The sequence below is a fragment of the Sus scrofa genome, chromosome 18 (genome assembly GCF_000003025.6).
Source record: "Sus scrofa isolate TJ Tabasco breed Duroc chromosome 18, Sscrofa11.1, whole genome shotgun sequence".
In the NCBI taxonomy this organism is placed as follows: domain Eukaryota; kingdom Metazoa; phylum Chordata; class Mammalia; order Artiodactyla; family Suidae; genus Sus; species Sus scrofa.
In genome coordinates, this window is record NC_010460.4 from 23,824,233 (window position 1) to 23,847,012 (window position 22,780).

At 37.8% G+C, this 22,780-nt stretch overlaps 1 protein-coding gene across 10 annotated transcripts in view; it reads right to left on the minus strand.

The window, feature by feature from the left end:
• ASB15 (ankyrin repeat and SOCS box containing 15) overlaps positions 1,793-22,780 on the minus strand; it is a 55,770-nt gene continuing 34,782 nt past the window's right edge. For all 10 annotated transcript variants that reach the window (XM_021079195.1, XM_013985654.2, XM_013985656.2 and 7 more), the window contains 8 exons: positions 21,034-21,086; positions 20,812-20,943; positions 19,317-19,475; positions 13,737-13,982; positions 11,799-11,970; positions 8,736-9,306; positions 8,044-8,197; positions 1,793-4,447 (listed from right to left, as the gene is read on the minus strand). In XM_021079195.1, coding sequence (XP_020934854.1) covers positions 4,275-4,447; positions 8,044-8,197; positions 8,736-9,306; positions 11,799-11,970; positions 13,737-13,982; positions 19,317-19,475; positions 20,812-20,943; positions 21,034-21,086 — 1,660 coding nt within the window. In that variant the 3' untranslated portion in view covers positions 1,793-4,274. The remainder of the gene's footprint in view (positions 4,448-8,043; positions 8,198-8,735; positions 9,307-11,798; positions 11,971-13,736; positions 13,983-19,316; positions 19,476-20,811; positions 20,944-21,033; positions 21,087-22,780) is intronic.

The window sequence follows — 22,780 nt, forward strand, 5'->3', positions numbered from 1 at the left end:
CGCTCCGACATTAGAACTCAGGCACTCCCAGTGCCCAGATTCAAATTACTAGACCGTCTCCTTCCCAAAACAGCAAATCCCCAGACATCTCTAGCACTCCCTGAGATTTCATAACACAGGCCACTGAGGTCACATCAGTCTATTTCTTCTACACCTCTTCTCCCCTGAGAAGCCTTTTCTTCCCTTTCAACAACTGGTGATCAGGGCTCTCCTAAGAAACAGCAGATGTGGGGTTTTATGTGCTAGGGCAATTTTCTGCTATTTTCATTCTGTGAATTTTCTCAAGGTATTTACCAGTGATAGCGACATGCTAAATATACCGCTAACATAATTTTTTCATATTTTCCCATCCAAGCATGACAATCTGCAGACTTGTGCTGTAAGACCTAGGTTCTTGACCTTTGCAACTCTGGCACTGGCATTGCCACTATGCAACAACAATAATAATAATGGTAATAACGAGAGCATGCATTTCACAGGCACTTACTCTATGTTAGATTTGATGTTTATACACTTATGTCTTATTCAAAATCAAACAGCTAATCATTAGTGGAGCCTGGTTCAAACTAAGGCTAAAAAGGTCTGTTTGACTACAAAGTACAAGTTTTTCCTACTGCATTATGTGACACTGTAACAATATGCCACACTACAACACATGCATGTATGTATGTATATTAGATATGAATATGTCGAACATAACTTACATACATGTGAATATAAGAGTATGGATATAAGCATGTAGTGTTTCATTGTATCTCATAAACATCTTGAAGCAGATTAGAGTTTTTATATGTCCTAAATAACTTCTGATTTGGAAGTTGCCTATATACACAAGAGTAATATGACATGAACCCAAAATTTAGGTAGAAATGTCGATGAAAGGTCAATGACAAGGTTTAAGTGTATTCTCTATGTCATAAAAGACTCCTTTCTTTTTTTTTTTTTTTTGTAGTTTCCATGCTAACTCATATGTACCGTTTTTTCAAAAACTGGCATCAAAGGGAGTTTTACCCCCGAATATTTGCTGGACAACATTTACGCAATTTGTTTTCACGTCATCCTATGCATGGAAACCTATTCTGGGACTATTTAAAATGATTAAACTGTATTCTTTGGAGGCACTTGGTTTCAACATGTTTATGAAATTTTTGTAAGACAGAAATGGAAATACTATTTTAAAGATCACCTACTGAAAAACTAAACAAAATACACTCAGAGGAGAGGCCATACCTGCTTTCCAGCCAGAGACTCTGTATGATACAAAACAAAATCCACAGTTACCAAAACAGCCATGATCATCTTGGCAGCTTGGGAAGAGGTCATCAAAACGCTATCATGTTGATTAAACCTGATAGTGGTTCAACAGGTTCCACTGCAGAATGTCTGGCTTCGCCTGAGCCTCATTGGGGAGGAGCAGCTGTTGCCCTCTCCCAGATAAAGTGACATATTCTAGGAGAAACAGAGTCCTAATTAGATATAATTTAATTCCCTTACCATCCAGATCACCCCAAACAAACACATTGCTAGAAATTTTCAAAGTAGGATTTAAAAAAAATCAAATCCACTTTGGATGTAGTTATTGCCTCACTTTCACAGGGTATATTTTTCTCCTGCTTCACAAATACCAAAAGAACGACTTTCAACCCAAAGCATGTGCAGTGAATTCATATCTTTACATTCAAGTGTTTCTTGAATATATTTATGTAAAACACATGAAAGAAAATGTCAAATTTTCATATACCAGAGTTTATTTCATATCTGAAACATCTTGAATGTATTTATAAAAATACACTAAATATTAAAGCTTTAGTTTAATCTCTGAAGTATGATATGGCATACTGACATCATTATATTTTTTTATTTACTGTAATAGTTATAGGTAACAATGCATTTTAGCTGTAAGTAGGAGAGCAACAGAGGAATCACAAAATCCCATACACAAAACATTATAGTTCTAATTAAAAACATACAGTTTAATCTACATAAAAATATATTCTTTAGGGAGTACAAAGGGTTAAAGCAACAGCTTGAATTATAAGGTTTTTTTTCATACTTGGTTATTGTTCAAAGATAACTAACACTAAACGCAATTTGGAAAGTTCAGAAACCAGTAAGGTATTACTATTGAGAGAAAACAATGGCTCTTGAGATAAAAATAAGAAAAATGAATCTAAGTAATTACCATTATTAAGGCTGTATAACCAATTCAGAGACTCAAAACTATCATTTTACCATCAGGTCACTGATGACTTTTTTCTGGGTCTTATATAACATTCACTTGTTCAATACATTCAACAAATAATTTTGGAACTCTCTCTAGGCTCTAGGGAATGTGTTTGGCCCTAAGAAAATACTGCAAAACAAATCAGACATAGGCCCTGCCCTCATAGAACTTACAGTCTCACGGGGCAGACAGATGGGAAGATGGGCACCTCTAACACAGCATACCAAGTGCTCTCCCGGGGCCCCCAGCCCAGAGGAAGGAACTTCTGAGCTGAGACCTGGAGGATACGGGGAAGGTCATGGAAAAAGGATTCCAAGCAGACGAAGAACATACAAAGACCCCGAGGTACTAGAGGGCACCGTCTCTTCTGTAATAGTGGCTCCCAAACTAAAGACCTCAGAGACGTGCTGGACCAGAATGAAATTTTCACCAGTCCCTAGGGAAACGAACTCAGTTTGGTAAGTTTTTTCAAAACTAAAGTCATACAATTTTAATAACTGAGTTTCAGGCAGCCCTGTTTTCTGGCATTAAAATGGCCCCTCTTTTATGGAGTAATAGTAACAGTAGATGTATTATATATCTATCTATGATATATATTATATTATGTATATCTGATATATATAATAGATGACCCTATTTTTAAAATTAGTAAATCAAAAACTACTGATGCACATAATCAAAAAGTCTGGGAATCATTGGTTCAAAGAACAAACTTCTAAAGGTGTTTAATATTGTTAAAGGGAGGGTTGAAGGCTAAGGAGGAAGGCAGGGAGCTAGAGCATAAAGGGCCATGGAAGAACTTTGCCCTTTATCCTAAGAGCCATGGGAATGATTTTAAGCGGGGGAGCGAAACTTGCTTACAAGTGTGAAAGATCATTCTGGGATGTTATATGTAGACTGTGTGTTGGATGAGGCAAGCCAGAAGGGAGGAGAACCAGTCAGGTGGCACCTCAGCATCCCAGGAAGAAAGGAGAGAACAGGTGGTATTTGGGCTGAATCAGTGAGACTGAGTAGAAGATAACTTCATGGAATAAATTTCCTTGGATTTGGTGATTTGTTATACTGGGTAAGGAAAATGGGGCGGTCAAGGCTGAAATCCAGGCTTTTGACTTGGGAAAGTGAATTCATAACTGGGTTAACTATTGAGCTTGAGATGGAAAGAGAAGGAGCTTTTTTATGGTGAATTTGAGGCGAGTTGTATTCAAATGTCCTTTATGCAAATTGTCTATACAGGTCTCAAGCACATGAGAGAAAGAGCTGAACTTCAGATATAAACTTGACAGTCAACAGTATGTAGACAGCGATTGAAACCACGGACATGGATAAAATTTCCCTGGAGAATGTAGCATAAAAAGAGAGGATTTAAGGCATATTATTAAAGATTTGGCAGGCGATGAGCAATGCAAAAAGAAGTCAGAAACACAGCAGTCAGGGAGGTAGGAAGACAGCGGAGAGAACGAGGCGTCAGGAAAGCCAAGGGAGAAACATTTTCTGGAGGAAGCAGGCAGCAATGTCAGATGCTGCAGGAGTCAGCTGGAAGGACAGAAGGATGCTCGCTGACATTAGTAACAAGCAATTTGTTAAGGCCCTTGCAAAGGGCAGTGGAGAGAGCAGAAGCCATATCACAACGTGTGATTCTGCAGATGGGAAAGAACTCTTTCATGCAGTGTAGCTATGAAAGAAAAGAGAGAAAGGGCCAGCAACTGGCTGGAGATGTGGGTCTGAGAAAGTGGTTCTTTGTTTTATAAACATAGGAGAGACTTGCTTGTGATATTGTAGGAGCCACTTGCTAGGGAGAGTTTGAAGACTTGCTGCAAGTGAAGATAGTCAATAGAAATGAAATACAAAATACTAACTAGCTTAAAAAATCACAATGTAAAGGTCTTTAAAGATGTAAAATATGGTGTTTCCGTAAAAACACGGGATCCAGTTATAACATTGTCAATGAATTTAAATTCATGTAAGTATTGCAAAATGATTCCAAGAAATTCTCTAAAGGAATCCCATTTAAACATATTTTTAGAATCACATTTTAAAATACTACTTCAAATTATGGCAAATTTAGCTCTTGTCCATAGAGATCATACTCTTTAAATAATATGTATCTTTGAATAGTTGGTGGTAGAGAGAGCTTCTCCATTGAGGCTGGCTGGCAGAGTCTCTGGAGTCCCATAAGTCTTCGAATTTTTAACCGACATAAATGCTTTAATGAGCAAGGATTCTCTGAAAGTGAACGGGAAAAACAGCAGAATAATAAAAACAACATTAATCGATTGACCTGTAAGATACAGACTGTTTTAGAATAATGTTTAGTAAAGTCATTCTGAAAAACAGGCATGTACATGGTAGCAACTGGTGACTTTAAGAAGAATTCAAACTGCAATTAAGCCTTCCAGACCACTCTTCTAGAATGTAAGCTCCCTGAAGGTAGACATTTGGTCATCACTGTGTCAAGAGTAGAGTCTGGCTCTTAGGGGATTTTCAACTAGAATATGTTCTGTGCATGGATGGACTTGATTAAAGAAAGCAAATGCTCACATCTCCTATTTATTTTTTAGAATTGAGTATTTTAGAGATATACTTCTCTATTACCTCTCTCTCCTACCAATCTCTCTAATGAATGTTTACCTGTGAAACATCTGATGCCAGTGATTCCAAATATCCATGATTCATTGTTAGGTTTGTTTCAATGTCTAATACCTAAACAGTTTATGTTTGTTATTCAAATATCTGATGTGAGTCTTTATTTTCAACTCCTACTTTATCTATAGTATCACTACAGTACTAATATATTATCCCAGTGTCCTGAGTTAGGGAGAAGGCAACATTGCACACAGGCTTAGATGTGGGCTCTGGCTTGGGTTAAAATCTGGCTCTGCCACGTAGTATTTGCATGACTTTGGACAAATGACTTAACCTCTGTGCTCCCAGTATTTTCACGCATGAAATGTAGATAACAGCGGGACCTACCCCATTGGGTTGTTTGAAGATCTAACAAATTAATTCATGTAAAGTATTAGAAAAGCACATTGCAATCATTCAATAATGTGAACTGTCAATTCAATATTCAAAAAGATCACATTTCTGTTACATTCAAGATTATAAACATTCAAATTATCTTAAAAAAATTAAAACATTTTTCAAAAACTATTCAGGTGAAATTATTACTACCAAAATAGGCAGAACAAACCCATCTTTTAAAAAATTACCATTTAATTTATTCCCTCACACTCTGACCTATGCATACCTGGAGGAATCCTGACATCCAGTGGTTAACCATACTCATAGCACTCAACTGACTTAACTCTACTTGCAATGATGGATGACTGAAACAACAAAAAAACCTCCTGGTCTTACTCTTCCTCGGATTGCTTTTCGGAAGTCTTAAGAATTGCTCATTCTTTTGCAATACCAATGCACAGACAATGAATTACCAAGTAGAAGTGAAATCTGTTCTGTGAAAGGAAATACAGTGGTATTGGAGAAAGAGCCTGTGTTTTGAAGTGAGACAGACTCAAATCCTTGCTTTGCTTTCTGTCTACACCTTTGGGAAATTAATTTATCTAAGGCTTAGGGGTTTTTGCTTTACTCGAAAGTATTTTCAACTCTTCCATTATAAAATTATATATATATATATATATATATATATATACATACATATATATATAAAGCAATAGCCCAAACATATAGTTTTTAAGTTCTTATAAGTGACTATCAAGTGATCATCTTTAATCATCTCCCAGGTCATGAATAGAAGGACTTTCCCAGCCACCCCAGAATTCCCTCCACAATCCATCCTAAACTTCATTCTTTCCTTCCCCTAGTGGGAACTACTATTCTGATTTTCATAGTAATCTCTTCCTTTAGAGCTTCATTATTTCAGTGTGCTTTCCTTACACTATAGTATTGACAATATATATTTTTAAATTGATATGTTCTGTAAGTCCCTTTTAATTTGCAGGTTCTTCACGTCATCCTCTTCTCATCCTTTCAACTAATCTTTGAAGATACAAAAAGGTTTCCCGAAGCCTGGATTTTGCTGACTGCATTTTTATGGTGCAGTTCCAAGTCCTACTGTCTTCTCTATTTTTTTGCAAATTGATAGCTAGATCCAGAGGCTTGATCATACTCAGGTTTGATCTGTTGGCAAAACTATAGCTGGTGCTGTGTTCTTTCACCAAGGGACACACGATGGGATGTTAGCAGCAACTGATGCTCAACAACTGTATCCATTAGCTTACAGAGGGATGCAAAAAGGTGATACCTAATTACATCATTTCCTTTTTTGCAGTATGAAAACATTGGCATAAACAAGATAAGTAACTTACTCAAAGTCACACAGCTAATATGACTATCTTGGTCTTTTTACAGAAAATAAAAAATTCCTCTCCCCTCAAGGAAACAAAAAATGATACAAAAAAAAAATTGTTGCTTGTTTCTATGGAAATATAAGCCCTGAATGTCATATGCACTATATATAGCTAGCAATCTTACATCTAGGCAAGGCCAGAGTTCCATCCCATTCTAGGTCTGACTGCAAAGGTCAGTTTCTAGGCTCATGATATATTATTCATTAGATTCTCTAAAATTTCTGCTTTAGTTGTTACAAAAATCTCTTCTATTGTGGAACCCATTCTAGGGGACGAGTCATTTGGGGAAAACCCAAGCTTACCTCCGAATCTGCATTCAAACTATTATTTTTTTTCTAGCTAATCAAAGTCTCTTGCTACAATGGTCAAAATAGTCGAAATTCATATTACATACTTTAACATATGAACTAAACTGATTGAAACTAAGTACTTGGATGAAAAGCACTATAGAACTCATATTTCTTTTCATTGAACTTTATACCTAACATATGGTACATGAATCGGCTTAATATTTCAGATTTATCTTCTTGACTACAAATTATAATTTACTAATTAGCATAAATTTGCCTGATACTAAAGAATAGGCTGTCATGGTTTTGTTATTCCATTTAAAGCTGATTTAGATGTACGGAGAATACCAGAATATTTATGGAGTTCCCTGGTGACCTAGCAGGTTAAGGATCTGGTGTTGTCACTGCTGTGAGGCAGGTTTGATCCCTGGCTCGGGAATTCCCGCATGCCTTGGGCTGGCCAAAAAAATAAGAAACGAATACCAGAATATTTAAATGTGATGTCAAATTCTATGATGCTTCTGTGGGCTCCATGAAATTGATGACCACAAAGATTTTGAAAGTTCACTTTTCCAAACTCATATTTTGAAATAGAAAAATCTTTCAAATTTTTTCTAGTTTTTGTTCATCTTTGGAGTAATTATAGATACATTTTTGTTGAAACTTTTATGATTCACTTTTATGATTATAAGTAAACCTTAACCTAGAGAATACAAAATGGCCTACTTGTAATACATAATTTTAGTGGTAGGATTTGTCAGTAAAGACTCAAAGAGTGCACATCAAAAAGCATTCACTCATTTACTCAGTATTTACTGCTTACCAGGCATTACGCTAAGCCTTGAGAATGCAAAAATAAAATAGATCCCTGTCCACATGAAGATTACAGTCTATATATTCTACAGTATTATAGAATTTAACTTTAAAAATGAGTTAGAATGTTAATATAGTTATTGAATTTCTAATTACACAATCAAAGAGTATCAAGAAAAACAAAAATTAGTATCTTAGATCAGATGAAGTATTAAGAATGATTTGAAAAAAACAGAGAATCTGGGAATAAAGTAGCACTGAAAAAGTATCAAATTATGACATTAAGAAATTTCCCCTATATATATTCTCCATAAAAAAAATTTGTAGGAAAGAACTGTGTTTTTACCTAGTATTTGACGGATTTCTGGCCATTCTTTCTGTACTTCTAGCGCAGATTTCAGTTTAGCACATAGAGGGATATAATCCATGTAGTCTATTAATACACGAATAACACTGCCTACCAAATGTTTCATCCAAGGAACTGTAATAAACTCACAGAACTGAGAGAAGTGATAAAATTAATTTAGTAGTACTTTTAATATACCATATATATAAATACTTAATTTTGTTATAAAAATTACTGTCTTTTTACAGGAAATAAAAGTATCCTCTTTGTAAGGAACAAAAAAAAAAAAAGAAAAAGAAATGGTTTGAAACCATTCTGTGAAACTGTGAGCTCTGAAGCATGCAAGGTTCTGATGTGATTTCACTCAGCATAACATGGAAGAATCATGCTTCTTTCCATGATTCTTCTTTCTGTGGTTCTAGCCCCAACATTCCACCAAACAAGCATAAATGATTAATTGCATACTTTTTTCACATTGTTTCCAATTCAAGAAATTCACTTCAACATTGTTTCCAATTCAAGAAAAAAATGAAATCTTTTCAGGCCTAGTTTTATGCTTATTTCCCCATATCACTGCAAACAATAATTCAAGAACAAGAAAAACATGTTGGAGTTGATTTTTCTTTTCTTGTAACAAATGGGCAAAAGTTAGGATGATGACCCAACATGAAGAAGAGAAGGGTGTAACTCACCGGGTTATCTTTTATAACACAAGATGTCCATCCCGGAAGCACCTCTTCCTCTATCTCCGACCACACAAACGAATTTCCAAAGATGTCCCCGTGCATGCAGTCAAAGCACATCTCCACTTGGTAGCCATTATTCAGCAACAGCCTGAGCATTATCTCGTCATTTAGGGCATACTGAATGGCACTGGGGAACCGAGTGTCATTCACATGCATAAAATAACAATTGACATTAGCTCCGTGGGAGAGAAGCAGCCGGACAATTTCATGATTATTGGCCCTCACTGCCACAAGGAGACAGTTGAGGGGATCTAGGTTTGGGTCTGCACCTGCAGCCAGAAGGATTTCCGTGCAGTGGATATCATTATTAGAAACAGCAAAATACAGCGCGGTCTTCCGTTGGTCATCATAGCTCTCAGAAATGTGGTCAGCCAGCAGGGTATTGACATCAAAACCGTTCTCAATAAGCAGTTCTAGGCACTGTACATTCTGTCCATCTGCTGCTGAGTGAATTGGGGTTAGCCCACTTTTCTGGATTGCATTTTTGGATGTTACTGGAATAAGATATTTCAGTGCACTGAAAGAAAAATCAAATATCCACAGAGCATAAAGAAAATCAAGAAATTAAAGCCAGCTTCCTTGCTAGACAAGTGAATGCAATTTATTTAGCTTCCTTTATTTTCTCCAGATAATCTTACATAAAACATTTAATCTCTGTCCGTTGACTTACTACTATTTAGTTTAGTGTAGTTTAGTTTTGATTTAGCTTCCCATTCGAAATATTCCTGGGGAAAACATGGGATCTTATATATATGGTCCCAGAATTACGATTTCTCAGGAACTGTGTTCATCTTCCAATTCTTCTCTGAACAACATAATATTTATAATCAACTAATGCTATTTAATGAAAAAAAAAAAAAGAAAAGTCTGCTCATCTGATGTCATAGAAGAATGCTTCATACTCTTGACATTAGGGTCATGGGTTCCCAGGGAAGTAGAGCTAGAAGTGACCTTGGACATGAGTGAGTTCAACCTCCTTACTCACAGGAGAGCCACATGAAGTCTTGAGGAAGTGAAAGGTCACACAGATGTAGAGCAATGACTAGAATTTAGGCCTCTTGAATTCTCATTTGTTACTCCTCTTTGACTGCTTCCTTAGCAATCTATGCTTTAATATTGGCCATGTACCTTCTGTCTGCTTCCATTATTACTTGAAATTAAGTTATGAACAATAAAAGTATTGTTTCCTCAACTTTATATGAGTCCAATTGAGATAACAAACCACGGCTTAAGTTTATAAGAACTTGTGACAAATCGTTGTGAATGTCACACTTGACTGACCAACCAGACATGCATGAGAGACACAGGCAAGGATAATTTGATCTCTTGTGCCTAATTCAGAGCTACCTTGTGTGAATTTATGAACACTGGGAGTAAATCCAGGTAAACTTGAACAACATGTCACTTAGCATCAATTACGTGTCACAGTCTACTTAACTTAGCCAATGTCACCACTGAAAGTGATAAAGCCTAATGATTTTAAAGTTTTTGAACTTATGAAATATATTTAATTGCCTGAAATGGTGGATAGTTTAATACAATGATTATGGATCTCCACTGATGTGTTGACTGTGGCACATTTTGTGATGTAAAAATATATCCAATTTTTTTTGAAATAAAGACATCTAAACTTGTAATAAAACTTTCCTATTCAAGGATAAATTTGACATTCTATTATAATATCTGTTCATGTTGATAGAAATTGTAATAATACCAATTAGCACTAAAATTTCACAAATTTTAATCCTTTGCCAAGGGCAAAATTTTTAGAAACCATGTAGCCTTCTGTTAAACACATCTTTAAAAAAAAAAAAAAAAATAGGAGTTCCCGTTGTGGCGCAGTGGTTAACGAATCCGACTAGGAACCATGAGGTTGCGGGTTCCATCCCTGCCCTTGCTCAGTGGGTTAACGATCTGGCGTTGCCGTGAGCTGTGGTGTAGGTTGCAGACGCGGCTCAGATCCAGCGTTGCTGTGGCTCTGGCGTAGGCCGGTGGCTACAGCTCCGATTCAACCCCTAGCCTGGGAACCTCCATATGCCGCAGGAGCGGCCCAAGAAATAGCAACAACAACAACAACAACAACAAAAGACAAAAAAAAAAAAAATAGAGGGCACATTTGGATGGCTTGTACAGAATTCTTACTTATAACTTTCTTCTAAAAGTCTTTTCATAATAAAAGTAGTATAAATTCAATGTGGAAAGTACAAGAACATAAAAAGAAGGGAAAATCAAACAAATATTTCTATATACAAAACTTGTAAATATTTTGCCTTTTTCTTTTTAAAATTTTTAAAAATTTAATTTTATTGGAGTATAGTTGTTATAGTGTTGTATTAATTTCAGGTGTACAGCAAAGTGAACCAGTCATACATATAGATAATATATCCATTCTCTTTTTCCCATATAGGTTATTACAAACTATTGGGTAGATTTCCCTGTGCTATATAGTAGGTTCTTGTTAATCATCTATTTTATACAGTAGTGGGTATGTGTTATTCTCTCTCTCCCAGATTGTTTCTGGTTTCTTTCTTTTTTTTTTTGTTTTTTTGTTTTTTTGTTTTTTAGAGCTGCACCCACGGCATATTGAAGTTCCCTAGCTAGGGGTCAAATCAGAGCTACAGCTGCCAGCCTATACCACAGCCACCGCAACACGGGCTCCAATCTGTGTCTGCGACCTCCACCGCAGCTCACAAGACACTGGCTCCTTAACCCACTGAGTGAGGCCAGACATCGAACCTGCATCCTCATCGATACTAGTTGGATTTGTTTCTGCTGAGCCATGATAGGAACTCCCTGTTTCTGTTTTTTAAATAAGTTCCTTTGTATCATTTTTAAAATTAGATTCCACATATAAGTGATATCATATGTAATTTGTCTTTGTCTGACTTACTTCACTAAGTATCATAATCTGTTTTGAGTTTTTGGGAAGTGGTTTAGACAGACTTGAGTGTCCACTGTATATGCAATATTGTGTTTTTCAACTTGGAATGATCTTGCTGGATTACTCACAGATAATGTCCCTCATAGGCAGCTCGATGTATAGGAAGATGCCCAGCTCTGTTCGGTACGTTTCCGCTTCCTCCATATTCCAGCAGGAGGGAGATGCAGTCAGGATTGCCCCCTCCTGCTGCCTCAAACAACACCGATGCCCCGTCATCCGCCAAAGCAAGCACATCACCCCCTGGCGGTATAAAACACGTGGCAGAGTGATAACTGGGAAGATTGTCAAGACAGTCCCCACCTTAAAAAATAACCTGTTGTTTTCCTTTCTGGTTAAGACTTATTCAAAGCATAGAATTAAGAACATCTGTGATCTCCATCTTTTCAAGAAAACAGTCAAACAGCATGTTTCATTCTATTAGAAAATCTTTCCATCTCAAGAACATCTGAGAAATTAGCAGGCCAGTTTCCATCACAGGCAAATGCTCCCAGAAAAAAAAAAAATAGTTAGACTTTTAAAGTTAAAGAAAGCAGTTAACACTGTTTCTTTTCAACAAATATTTACCAATTGCTCTCTATGTGCAAACACTGTATGTGACCCAGCATACAGTGGGTCACCTAACTAAAGAAGATCCTAAGATGAATAAATCTGTCTTAAAGAGCTCAGAGGGGAAATGAAACAAAATCACAACAAAGAACACAAACTGTATAATATTCGAGTGACATCAGGACTAAAAGGCATGATGTAGGGGAAAGTAGTCTGTTTGACTGTTGCTGAACAGTGGTCTGTTTGAGAGTTTGGGGCAAGCTACTTCCGAGAACTTCCAACCTCTCAATCTGTAAACTAGGGTAATATGGCTTATTTCCTAGGGTTTATTTGATAATTAAACAAGGTTGCATTTGGGGGGGGTCCTCAAAAATGCTAGTCTTTCCCTCATAGAGGATCCTTGAGGATTATGTGGACCTAGCCTTTATTTATAGATGAAGAAACGGAGGCCCCAGTGTTTAAGTAACTAGGCAAGGGTCAGAAAATGGGTAGGTGGCAGAAACCTGCTCAAGAAGTTGGTCTCTTAATTCCTGGTTCTGTAGTTGTATAAAGCAAAAGCACTTGGAGATTTCAAAGGAGGAGAACATCACAATCGGCTGGGGGGAACTGGGAAAGTCTGCAGGGAGGAGGTGTCTTAAGAGATTGACTTTGAATTGTATTGGGGGGTATTCCAGGTGATGGCAAGGACCTGACCCAAACCCAGGCAGAGCAGATGGGAGGTATGTCTGGGAATACCGGTCAGCTATTTGGTCAGCTATCTAGCTGGAGTACAGGATATACATCAGGAGTAGTGAGAGATGCTCCTTGCAAAACAATTTTGGGTGGCACAGTGGGGACCTGAGCACAATCCAGTGGGCAGGGGGAAGCCACTGAGGATAGTCTGAGCCATTTACGCTCCTATGACTGAGCTGCAGCATGTAGTATGGCTTCACAGCTGGAGAGACTGCAAACGAGGAAAAATGGTTAGGAGAGAGCGAGACACTGGTCCAGTGAAGACGGAGGATGCAAACCAGAGGGACTGCCAAGGTGATAACAGGTGAGAGAGAGGGATGCTATGGCACACGGCAGCTGGTTATATTTGAAAAAGAAGGGGGTGGGAGAATTAGAGATAAATCCAAGCTCTTGGTCTTGGCTGAGAGAAAGTATTAAATTAAATGTGTGAAAGAAGAGGAATTCAGTGTAGGAGAAGACGAGTGTGAGACCCTGGTGAGCCATCGACTTGAAAACAGGGTTGTCTCTAGAGAGAATAATCAGGGCCAGGCATTCGGATTTGCAGGTCCCCATGTGTAGGGTTCAAGTGAGCTGTGCAATAGGGGCTACTGAGGGGGCTATTGAGGGGTGGTACAAAAGCCTGGTGCTCAGTTACATTCAGGAGAGGAGGAAGAACCAGTGAGGAATGGATAAAAGGAAATATGAGAGGTGGGAGAAACGTCAGGAACATGCAATTCCCCTCCACGTACCTTTGTGGATGAGATGTTCCAATACATCACAATGGCCGCACTCGGCTGCGACACCTAACGGTGTGACCCCAAAGCCGTCTCTCAGGTGGACGTTGCCTCCGTGGCTTAGTAGCAGAGCTATGATATCTTTTCGGCCTTGTTTGGCTGCCTCATGCATTGCTGACCATCGCTTGACACAGGGCTGGTCAAGGCTGGTGTTGTGTTTAAGCAGAGCAGACACCATGTCATAGGAGCCCTCTTTTACCGCTTGAAGATGATTTTAAAAAGAAGAGTCAACAGGAGGCAGATACCATGAATACTTTGGATGACATTAATCTAATTACCAAATTTAACATCAAAATAGACATTAGTGAGTCCCTTTCTTCTACAGGAAAATATTGTATTTTTCACACCCCTCCTATTTCTCATATCTAGATTTCTATGTAAGCATGCAAGATGATACTGCCTTTTCTTTGGAACCTTGACCTGAGGAGGGCTAAGAATTTCATGGAAAACAGGATGTACCTCACTAAGAGAAGATTCTGTGTCTATGCTTTGTAAACTTCAATTTCTTCATCAACATAATGAAAATAACATTGACATTTGCGTTAAGTTAGGTAAATAAATCAAATAACGTATATAAAATGCTTAGTAAATATTAGTAGTTCGATAAATGATAACTATTACTATCACTATAGTTTCATCACTTCTGGGATCCTGGATCCACATTTGTAAATAACTGTTTGTCAAGTTTTTCTCCTTCTAGAAAGATTGTTTTCACTAGCAAAGATAGCAGTAAAGATGAAATGAACTTCCCTTTCCTATGCTCTTATGGGAAGTTAGCAAGGACTGTTTAGAATCCAGGTAACTGGTAGTTCAGTTTTTAAACAGTATGTGGCAACTAATGTACTACATTTTCCGAGGCTCGCTAAATCAGATGGCTCTCTCCCCCTCTGCTCGTTTCTAATAGCTGAAATTACACTGTTAAGTCTTTGTCCCCTTCGGATTATTAATGGCTGGTCCCAGCTTAGACATAAGCACTTTGCGAAGATGTAATGCATTGTTTCTCTTTTCAGTGAGTAAAATCTTAGTAAGAAACAGAGCAGGGTGAGTGCTACTCTTTTACACGCATTCATTCATTCATCCACTCAGTAATCCCCACTGGCTATACTAAAGGCACTGCGTTAGGTGTTAGGCACTGTGGGCAACAGGAAAAAGACAGAAGGAGTTCTCACTCCTGGAATGTACAGTCTAGGGAAGAAGCCTATACTGTCTTCTGGTTGAGGAGAGACTCAGAGTCTGGGCCTTTCCTGGGAAAAGCAGGAGATGTGGGGCCACAGAGAACATCCTGGGCCGCTAGGAGGCAGAATGCAGAAAGGATCTGAGGTCCAGGCAAAGGAAGGGGCTCCAAAAGGCATAAAAGGAGGGTGAAGACAAACTTGGCCTATTTCATTTGGAGGTAGGCAAGCCTTCACTGCAGTGAGATCTCAGTTGTTCTCCTGCTCGCTGTCTGAAGCAGAGTCTGTTGACAAATGCCTTTCCCTGAATCACCCACCTGCCACTGGCAGCTCTAATTACAGTGAATTACCTCATCCTAGCTGGTGCTCTTGCAAAGCAAACATCAGTAAGTAAAATGAACTAAGAGATAATGTGTCCTCATTTATCTTCTTGCTCCTCTTCCATGTTTTCCACTTAGGAAAAAAATGTATTAAAATAATGAACCTCTTCCCTCATGGTCTGTTTTCCTTTTGTCTGACTTGGGGAAGGTGTTGATTAGAGAGATTAGCCTTTCTTCAAGAAAATAACATTCTATATAAGCCATATTTAACTTAAAATAACTAAAAAATAAATTTTTATTTGCACTTTAATTTTTTGGAACTAAGAATATATTTTATTTCTCACAGAAATAAAAATTCAAATCATGGAGAACCCTTCTCAAGCTAACCCACGGAAGATATTCGTAACCAATAAATGGATAAAATAATAAAAACTAATAAGACACAGTATTTGTGTAACTAAGTAAAATACAAATTAAATAATTTATGAAGTAAAAACATATATTTCATATATATATGTGTCTTAAATGATATGCTTAAAGGAAACCAAGCCTCAGTTGAAGACTTAGTGAATCAGAGAATTTTGCATCGGTTATATAGGCACTTTTGAACACTTCATAGTTTGCTGACACTTTTTTCTTTTCTTTTCTTTTTTTTGTCTTTTTTTTTTTTGCTATTGCTTTGGGCTGCTCCCGCGGCATATGGAGGTTCCCAGGCTAGGGGTCTAATCGGAGCTGTAGCCACCGGCCTACACCAGAGCCACAGCAAAGCAGGATCTGAGCCGCATCTGCAACCTACACCACAGCTCACGGCAACGCCGGATCGTTAACCTACTGAGCAAGGGCAGGGACCGAACCCGCAACCTCATGGTTCCTAGTCGGATTCGTTAACCACTGCGCCACGACAGGAACTCCGCACTTTTTAAAAATTCTGTCATTTTCTTCCCAGATAGATGAGTTCTGCTGACATAATTTACTTAATATTTGCAGTGAGTTGTTTTCTGACTCATAGGACACAGAAATAGAGAAGAGAGCATTTTCTACAGTATCTTGACAAGGATCTGAAGATTGAAAGAGATAAAGAGGATATGGATTGATTTGTGAGAAAGAAAATGTCTGTAGTAAAAGTAACTGAGCTGTGGATAGCATGATGTCTTGGGGGGGATGGAGGGCAGTTAAACTGAGCTGTACCAGACAGTTCCCTTGACTTCCTCTGGACCCTGGGACTCACTAACCCAAATAATCTCCAACTGGAGAAAGGCGACACCAACCTCAGAGGGATGGGCGGAGAGGGAGTCGGGTGCAAAACCCCCTTAATAACTGTCAGGTCATCACAAATCGGATTTCTCCTCAGCAAGAAACTGTGTAACAGGACTGTAATCCATCAAAGTACCATAAGTTAGGGCCAGATGTCTGATGGGGAAGAAGGGCCCTGGGACCAAAAGCGATTTTTTTTTTTTGCCATCCAAGGATATTCCATACTTTAAAACAAAGATGATGGTATCACATTAAGACAAACAAAAATGGCATTGCACAAAAAAAATTTAAAATAGCATTTTTTTTCTTCTCTCTCCTTTATAAATTAATGAACCATGAGTAGTACATTTCAAAGTAGTCCATAAAATTCAAGAAAAAAACTGAGAAAAGTGCCATGGATGATCCATTTTCCTATGAACCTAAAAAGTCTTGCTGTGGTTTCCACAACAAAGGTCCTAAGGCAGGTAACCTGCGAAGAGTCCCTATTCTCAGGAAACGTGGATGATGGGGACATAGTGGACATGTCCATAATATTTCCGTCATGAAATTTCCATCTTCTCTTGGATATTACCATTTGGTTTTAAAAATATTATTTCCAAATGTTAATTCCATTTCTACTCTGATAACTGAACAATCAAGTTCCTTTCCCACACTTTAGATATTGTTAGAGTAGCGAGACCAACAGCTGAAACTTTGAAATGCATATAAATGTTCAATGCTCTGTTGTGGGCATTAAGCATTAAAGAAAAATTTAAAGGAAGCAAAAAGAAGACAAATGAGTGATAACCATGCTTTAGTTGTTTCTTTAGAAGTAAGTGGATTGAGAATAGCAGGTAGATAATAATTTTATATTATATAAACTCTGAAAAAAGTGGGGTTTTTTGCAAAAGTCAAGGACTACCTATAGAAACAATAAATACATGGGTATCATTGTAAATACTCCATGGTATATGCTTTTACAAAATTAACAGATCACATTAATAGTGCTGAAGCAAGCATGGATAATATTCTATTCAGTATCTGTAAAGCCTACTCAGGAAAAGAGTTCTGTTCATCTTTGAAAAGCACCATGTTATTGTGACATAAAGGCTGGTAACATGTACATAGAGAAAATGATCTCTTCCTCAGTACTCAGGTTTCCCTTTTTTCCTTAGCAGCAGAAGCCCCTAAGTTTTAGCTGTTCTCAGCCTATCCAGGTAGAGACTAAATATGCCAGCCTCCCTTGCAGCTAAGTATAGCTCTGTCACAGAATCGAAACTATCAGGGCATGAACAGAAGTGCTGTGTACAATGTCCTGATCATCTTCTTAAAAGCCAAGATGTCTTCCCAAGGCTGCCTCCTTCCTCCTCCCTGCTGGCTGGAAAATGTAACATGTAAAAGTCTTGTGTAAAGGTGGCACAGACGCCCTGTCAATGCTGGGTCACTCATAATGTTGTGTGAGAGAGGACTGACCTTCTTTCTTTTTAAGTCATTGTTGTTTGTTTTCTGTGTGTATCTGTATGGGTTTTTTGTTTGTTTGTTTGTTTGTTTTGACTTTTGGGTTTTCTTGTTCTGTTTTGTTTCTTTGATGCACTCACGGCACACAGAAGTTCCTGGGCCAGGGATGGGACCTACGCCACAGCAGTAACAACTTGGGATGCTTAACTCACCGAGCCACCAAGGAACTCCTGGATCTGTGTTTGTCTGTTTTGTTATGGAAGCTTTGCCTATACCCTAAAAATAATAATTAGACTGTTGTTCAATCTAATCTGAATCTGGGAAGACTGAGAGCTCTGACATGGGGCAAGAATAAGCAAGAAGGAATCAGATCAGAATGCCCCCACATCAGTAGGCACATGAAGAAACTGAGACCCATGACTACAATCTCTCAGTTAGAATTTACATTCACATAACACACTGTATTGCATATTTGCAAGTGGCTAAGTGAGTAGATCTTAAAAGTTCTTAACACAAGGAAAAAAATGTGTAACTGTGAAGTGATGTATGTTAACTAAACATCGCAGTAATCATTTTGTGATCTATACATGCATCGAATCATGGGGCATACCTTAAATTAATACAATGCTATATGTCAATTATATCTCAATAAAATGAGAAAAAATAAATCCACAGATCTCAGGTGCCAAAGCCCAAATTCTTACTCTACTGCCTATATCCCTAAGAGAAAGAAAGGTTATCTTTGGTCATTTATAATTAATTTCATCTCTCTCTGCTTCTGCAAACAGGTCGACCAGTTCTCATTTGTCAACAAGTAATAGGATACACAAGCCCAAGAAGAAGCTGATAGATAAACCACACCTTCAGGCTTACAATCATTCCTTCCTTGTGTCACAGAGGTGACCCCCACAGTGCTGTCCCTGTGTGCTCAGAATCTTCTGGATCTCCTTCCTTCCAGTTTGGCTTCATTGTTCTGCTGTGGAACCCACTTTCTGCCTCTTTATTTAGGCTACATATCACACATGCAACCCTCCTGAGAGCTGGACCCCACTTAGAGAATATTGCTTTCGCTTAGAGAATATTGCTTGGAATTGACACTCGTGGCCTCCTAAAACTTCTCAGTTGCATCCCTCCTGATTAACTGGTGCTGAAAGAGCTTTCACATTTGACTTCTTTGTGGGATAGGAAAACAAAATCATAGGACGGGGGAGACAGGGGTTAGGGGAGGAACTTGGGGAATGGAAGGAGATGAAGTGACGTGATTTTAGCCAGGACACAGTGGTTTCCAAGAAGTACCTGTTAAATACTATTTATCTCAAATTAGAAGAGTTCTGGAAACAAAAGTCATTTACCAATCAGAAGAGGCGTCTCTCCTTTGTCATTTTTGGTGTTTGGCCACACTCCTTTCTCTAGTAAAGTTCTTACATTTTCCACCAGACCAGATTTGACCGCCAAAGTCAAGGGTGTTTCTCCATCAGAGGTCTTGAACTCCCAGAGCGTCTTATAGGATGCTGATATATGCAAGTTAAAAATTGTTACTTAAAGGTGTTATACAGATCAGAATGATGCAATATTACCTACCCTAGATTGAATAAAGTCAATTGATGAAAAAGGGAAGACTAAACAGAGATATGATTAAAGTTTAGCAAATGGTGGTGAGTAGAAGTAGATAAGTGTGGGCTTGCTAATCAAGTTGACAGCTAGAATACAAACATTTGTTTCAAGGTGCTTAAAAAAAAAAGGTAACTGGAGTTCCCATTGTGGCTCAGTGGTAATGAACCTGACTAGTATCCATGAGGATGCAGATTTGATCCCTGGCCTCAATCAGAAGGTTAAGGATCCTGTGTTGCCATGAGCTGTAATGTAGGTTGCAGACGTGGCTCAGATCCCATGTTGCTGTAGGCCGGAAGCTGTAGCTCCAATTTGACGCATAGCCTGGGAACTTCCACATGCTGCTGAGTGCAGCCCTAAAAAGACCAAAAAAAAAAAAAAAAAGTAATGGATTGTGAATTCTTTTTTCTCAGTAAGTTGTAAAATAACTCTCCAATCCTTTAGATTATTATTTAAACTGCAACTGAAATTGGTATTTGTCAAATACAATTTTTGAATGTGGGAATGAGAAGTATTCGAACAAATATATCCTGTCAGAATATGTTAGAAAAGAAATATCACCTTAATATCATCTTCTATATCTGTCTGTCTATCTATTTATAACTTTTTTTTAGCCGGCTGCCTTGCTGGATAGCTAATTATCCCATAGCTATCTCCCCCTACAACAGAACCAGAGAGGAACACTGAAGGCTGAAAAATGGAGCACTATCAAAGTGTTTTATAAGATGCTTAGATATGGTAAAACATCAAAATTATTATTAATATTTAACCCTAGGTAGGTTTACCATAATATTATTAATGTTGGTATTATGAAAAAATGTAATATAAGGATAGATGTTATAAGCACTACTTGTACTAAATAATAATCTTTTGAAAGCTATTAACTCAAGAGATAGTTCAAGATGAAAATTTAAAACTGACTTTGAAAAGGAAAAATATTTATATTTAAATCAATTAATTCATGCTGCAAATGCTGCATACAAACTTCTAGGTTATAATCATACCTTACCACCAACTTGTGCCATATTTTTATAAGGATGCAAAGGGTGAACCTTGAACCCCATGAAATGTGCCAATTTTTGTACTCTTGAGCTTAAAGAATGGGTACTACCTTTTCCATATTGCAAATCATTTTTTATCCTACTCTTTCTTTTTGCTTGTAACATTCACTGGGAACACTCCATAATGTCTACATTTTGGTATCCATTTGATCAAAGAGATTTTATGTTCTCCTACCATCCAGGACAACTTCAAGTATTTGTTGAATGGGTTGAACGACGGCTTCATGTAATGGAAACCATCCTTTTTCATCAGCTTCATCCAATGCATATTTATATTTCACATACTCCTGGAGCTCAAGAATGTGACCTAAATTAAACACATAGGTTGATAACAAAACTCTGTCTTGACCAGGTGGAATCTCCAATTGATCCTACTGTAGGTGATATACCCACTCACCTTGCTTTATGGCTTCCACAAGCTTTCTGTTTTGATCACTTAGTGGTACAAATCTACCAGAGAAAGAAAAATAAGCACATTTGTATTCACGGTATACTTGAAGGAACCAAAACATTTATTTAGTTTTGTGCATATTTTTTTTTTTTTGTCTTTTTGGTGCTGCACCTGTGGCATATGGAAGTCCCCAGGCTAGGGGTTGAATTGGAGCTACCAGGTGCCGGCCTGCACCACAGCATTGTGGGATCTGAGCTATGTCTTTGACCTACACCACAGCTTGTGGCAAAGCCAGATCCCTGACACACTGAGCAAGGCCAGAGGTCGAACCTGCATCCTCATAGATACAAGTCAGATTCTTTTCCACTGTGCCAAAGCAATTTATAAGAAATGCACATAATTGATTTTATCTACTTTAAAAACAAAAATGTTTAAAAGCCAGATACAGAGTATGTTTATGATACTGAACCTAAGACCATTAGTGAAGATGGAATAAAATTTATAACACTGTCTCTGAAATTAGTGTAGGCAATGAAAAGGGGGAAACAAGTGCAGTCAGAATCAGAAAAGCTGGGTTCAGGTTTTATGATTTTGTGATTCCCAGGGAGGCTAGGGGCTTCTCTGGGTGGTGGTTCCTGCACTGGTAAAGTGAGGGGATTAAACAGGAAGATCCCTAAGTCTTCTCCCAACGTTAAAAACTCTATGCTCACTAAAGGCTTGTTGCTTTGAACTTAATAATCGCTACTTAATGGTTGCTTACTTGGGAGCTTATGCACGACACTGCATGTTAGAGTCTTTAATCAACTGATCCACAAGTAAAAATAGGCTGAGCATTTACTGAACAAACTCCTAGTCACTGGCCCAGCAGGTCATAATGTCAACCCTCATGGCAGTTCTCTGGGGTGTGTGTTTATTCAAAGGCAAAGAAGGTATTTCATAACAAACCGATTCCACTCTATTAAAGCAGAAACTTCTGCTGGTATTCTAGGGTTGTGAATGCCTTCTGGGAATTCTATAGTTCTAAAAATCTGTTGGAGATAAGGGGAAAATTAAAGAGACTAGAAATTTAATTGTAATATGTCCATTTTTTAAAAGCTCAAAAGCGGTAGTTTTATAGTGCTGAATCTATTCAAAATCACAATACTAAATTTTGGAATACAGGACTATAAATACTACAATAGAAGGTAAACGCAAACTAAAGTTTATTTTTGTCAGAAGTATAATGTGTGTGGTTAAGACAAAAATTTACCTTGGCAATTTTAGACTCTATAACTCCTGCCAACATAAAACACCAATTTTATGTATAATTTATTTACTGCTATCACTTGAATAGCAGATAATTAAATTGGCCCTGGCTTATATATTACTTTATCATTTATAATAAAAGCCCTCAACTTTTTCCCCATTCATCAAGCTTATAGGTAGGTGGGTTAGCATTATCTTTTGTATTTTAAAGGTTCAAAAATGGAACACCTTACTTATACAGGTTGCCTGAGTCAGTAGAAGAACAGATTCTGTATACTTATTTATATGTTAGTCATATAAACAGTGCTTGCAAATTTATTCGTGTTGTTTATCATTCTTTCTTATTCTGTGTGAATTTAGAAAACAGGCAGTCCTGTACAACCAAATTCAACTGGGCATTTGCCATCTAGGTAATGTCCATCTTTCATAGGAGGTGGGCATTTGTGAATGGTTAAACCTATGCACAGCGACTCTTGTAAAGCTATTAGACTCCTCATCAGAAGAGAAA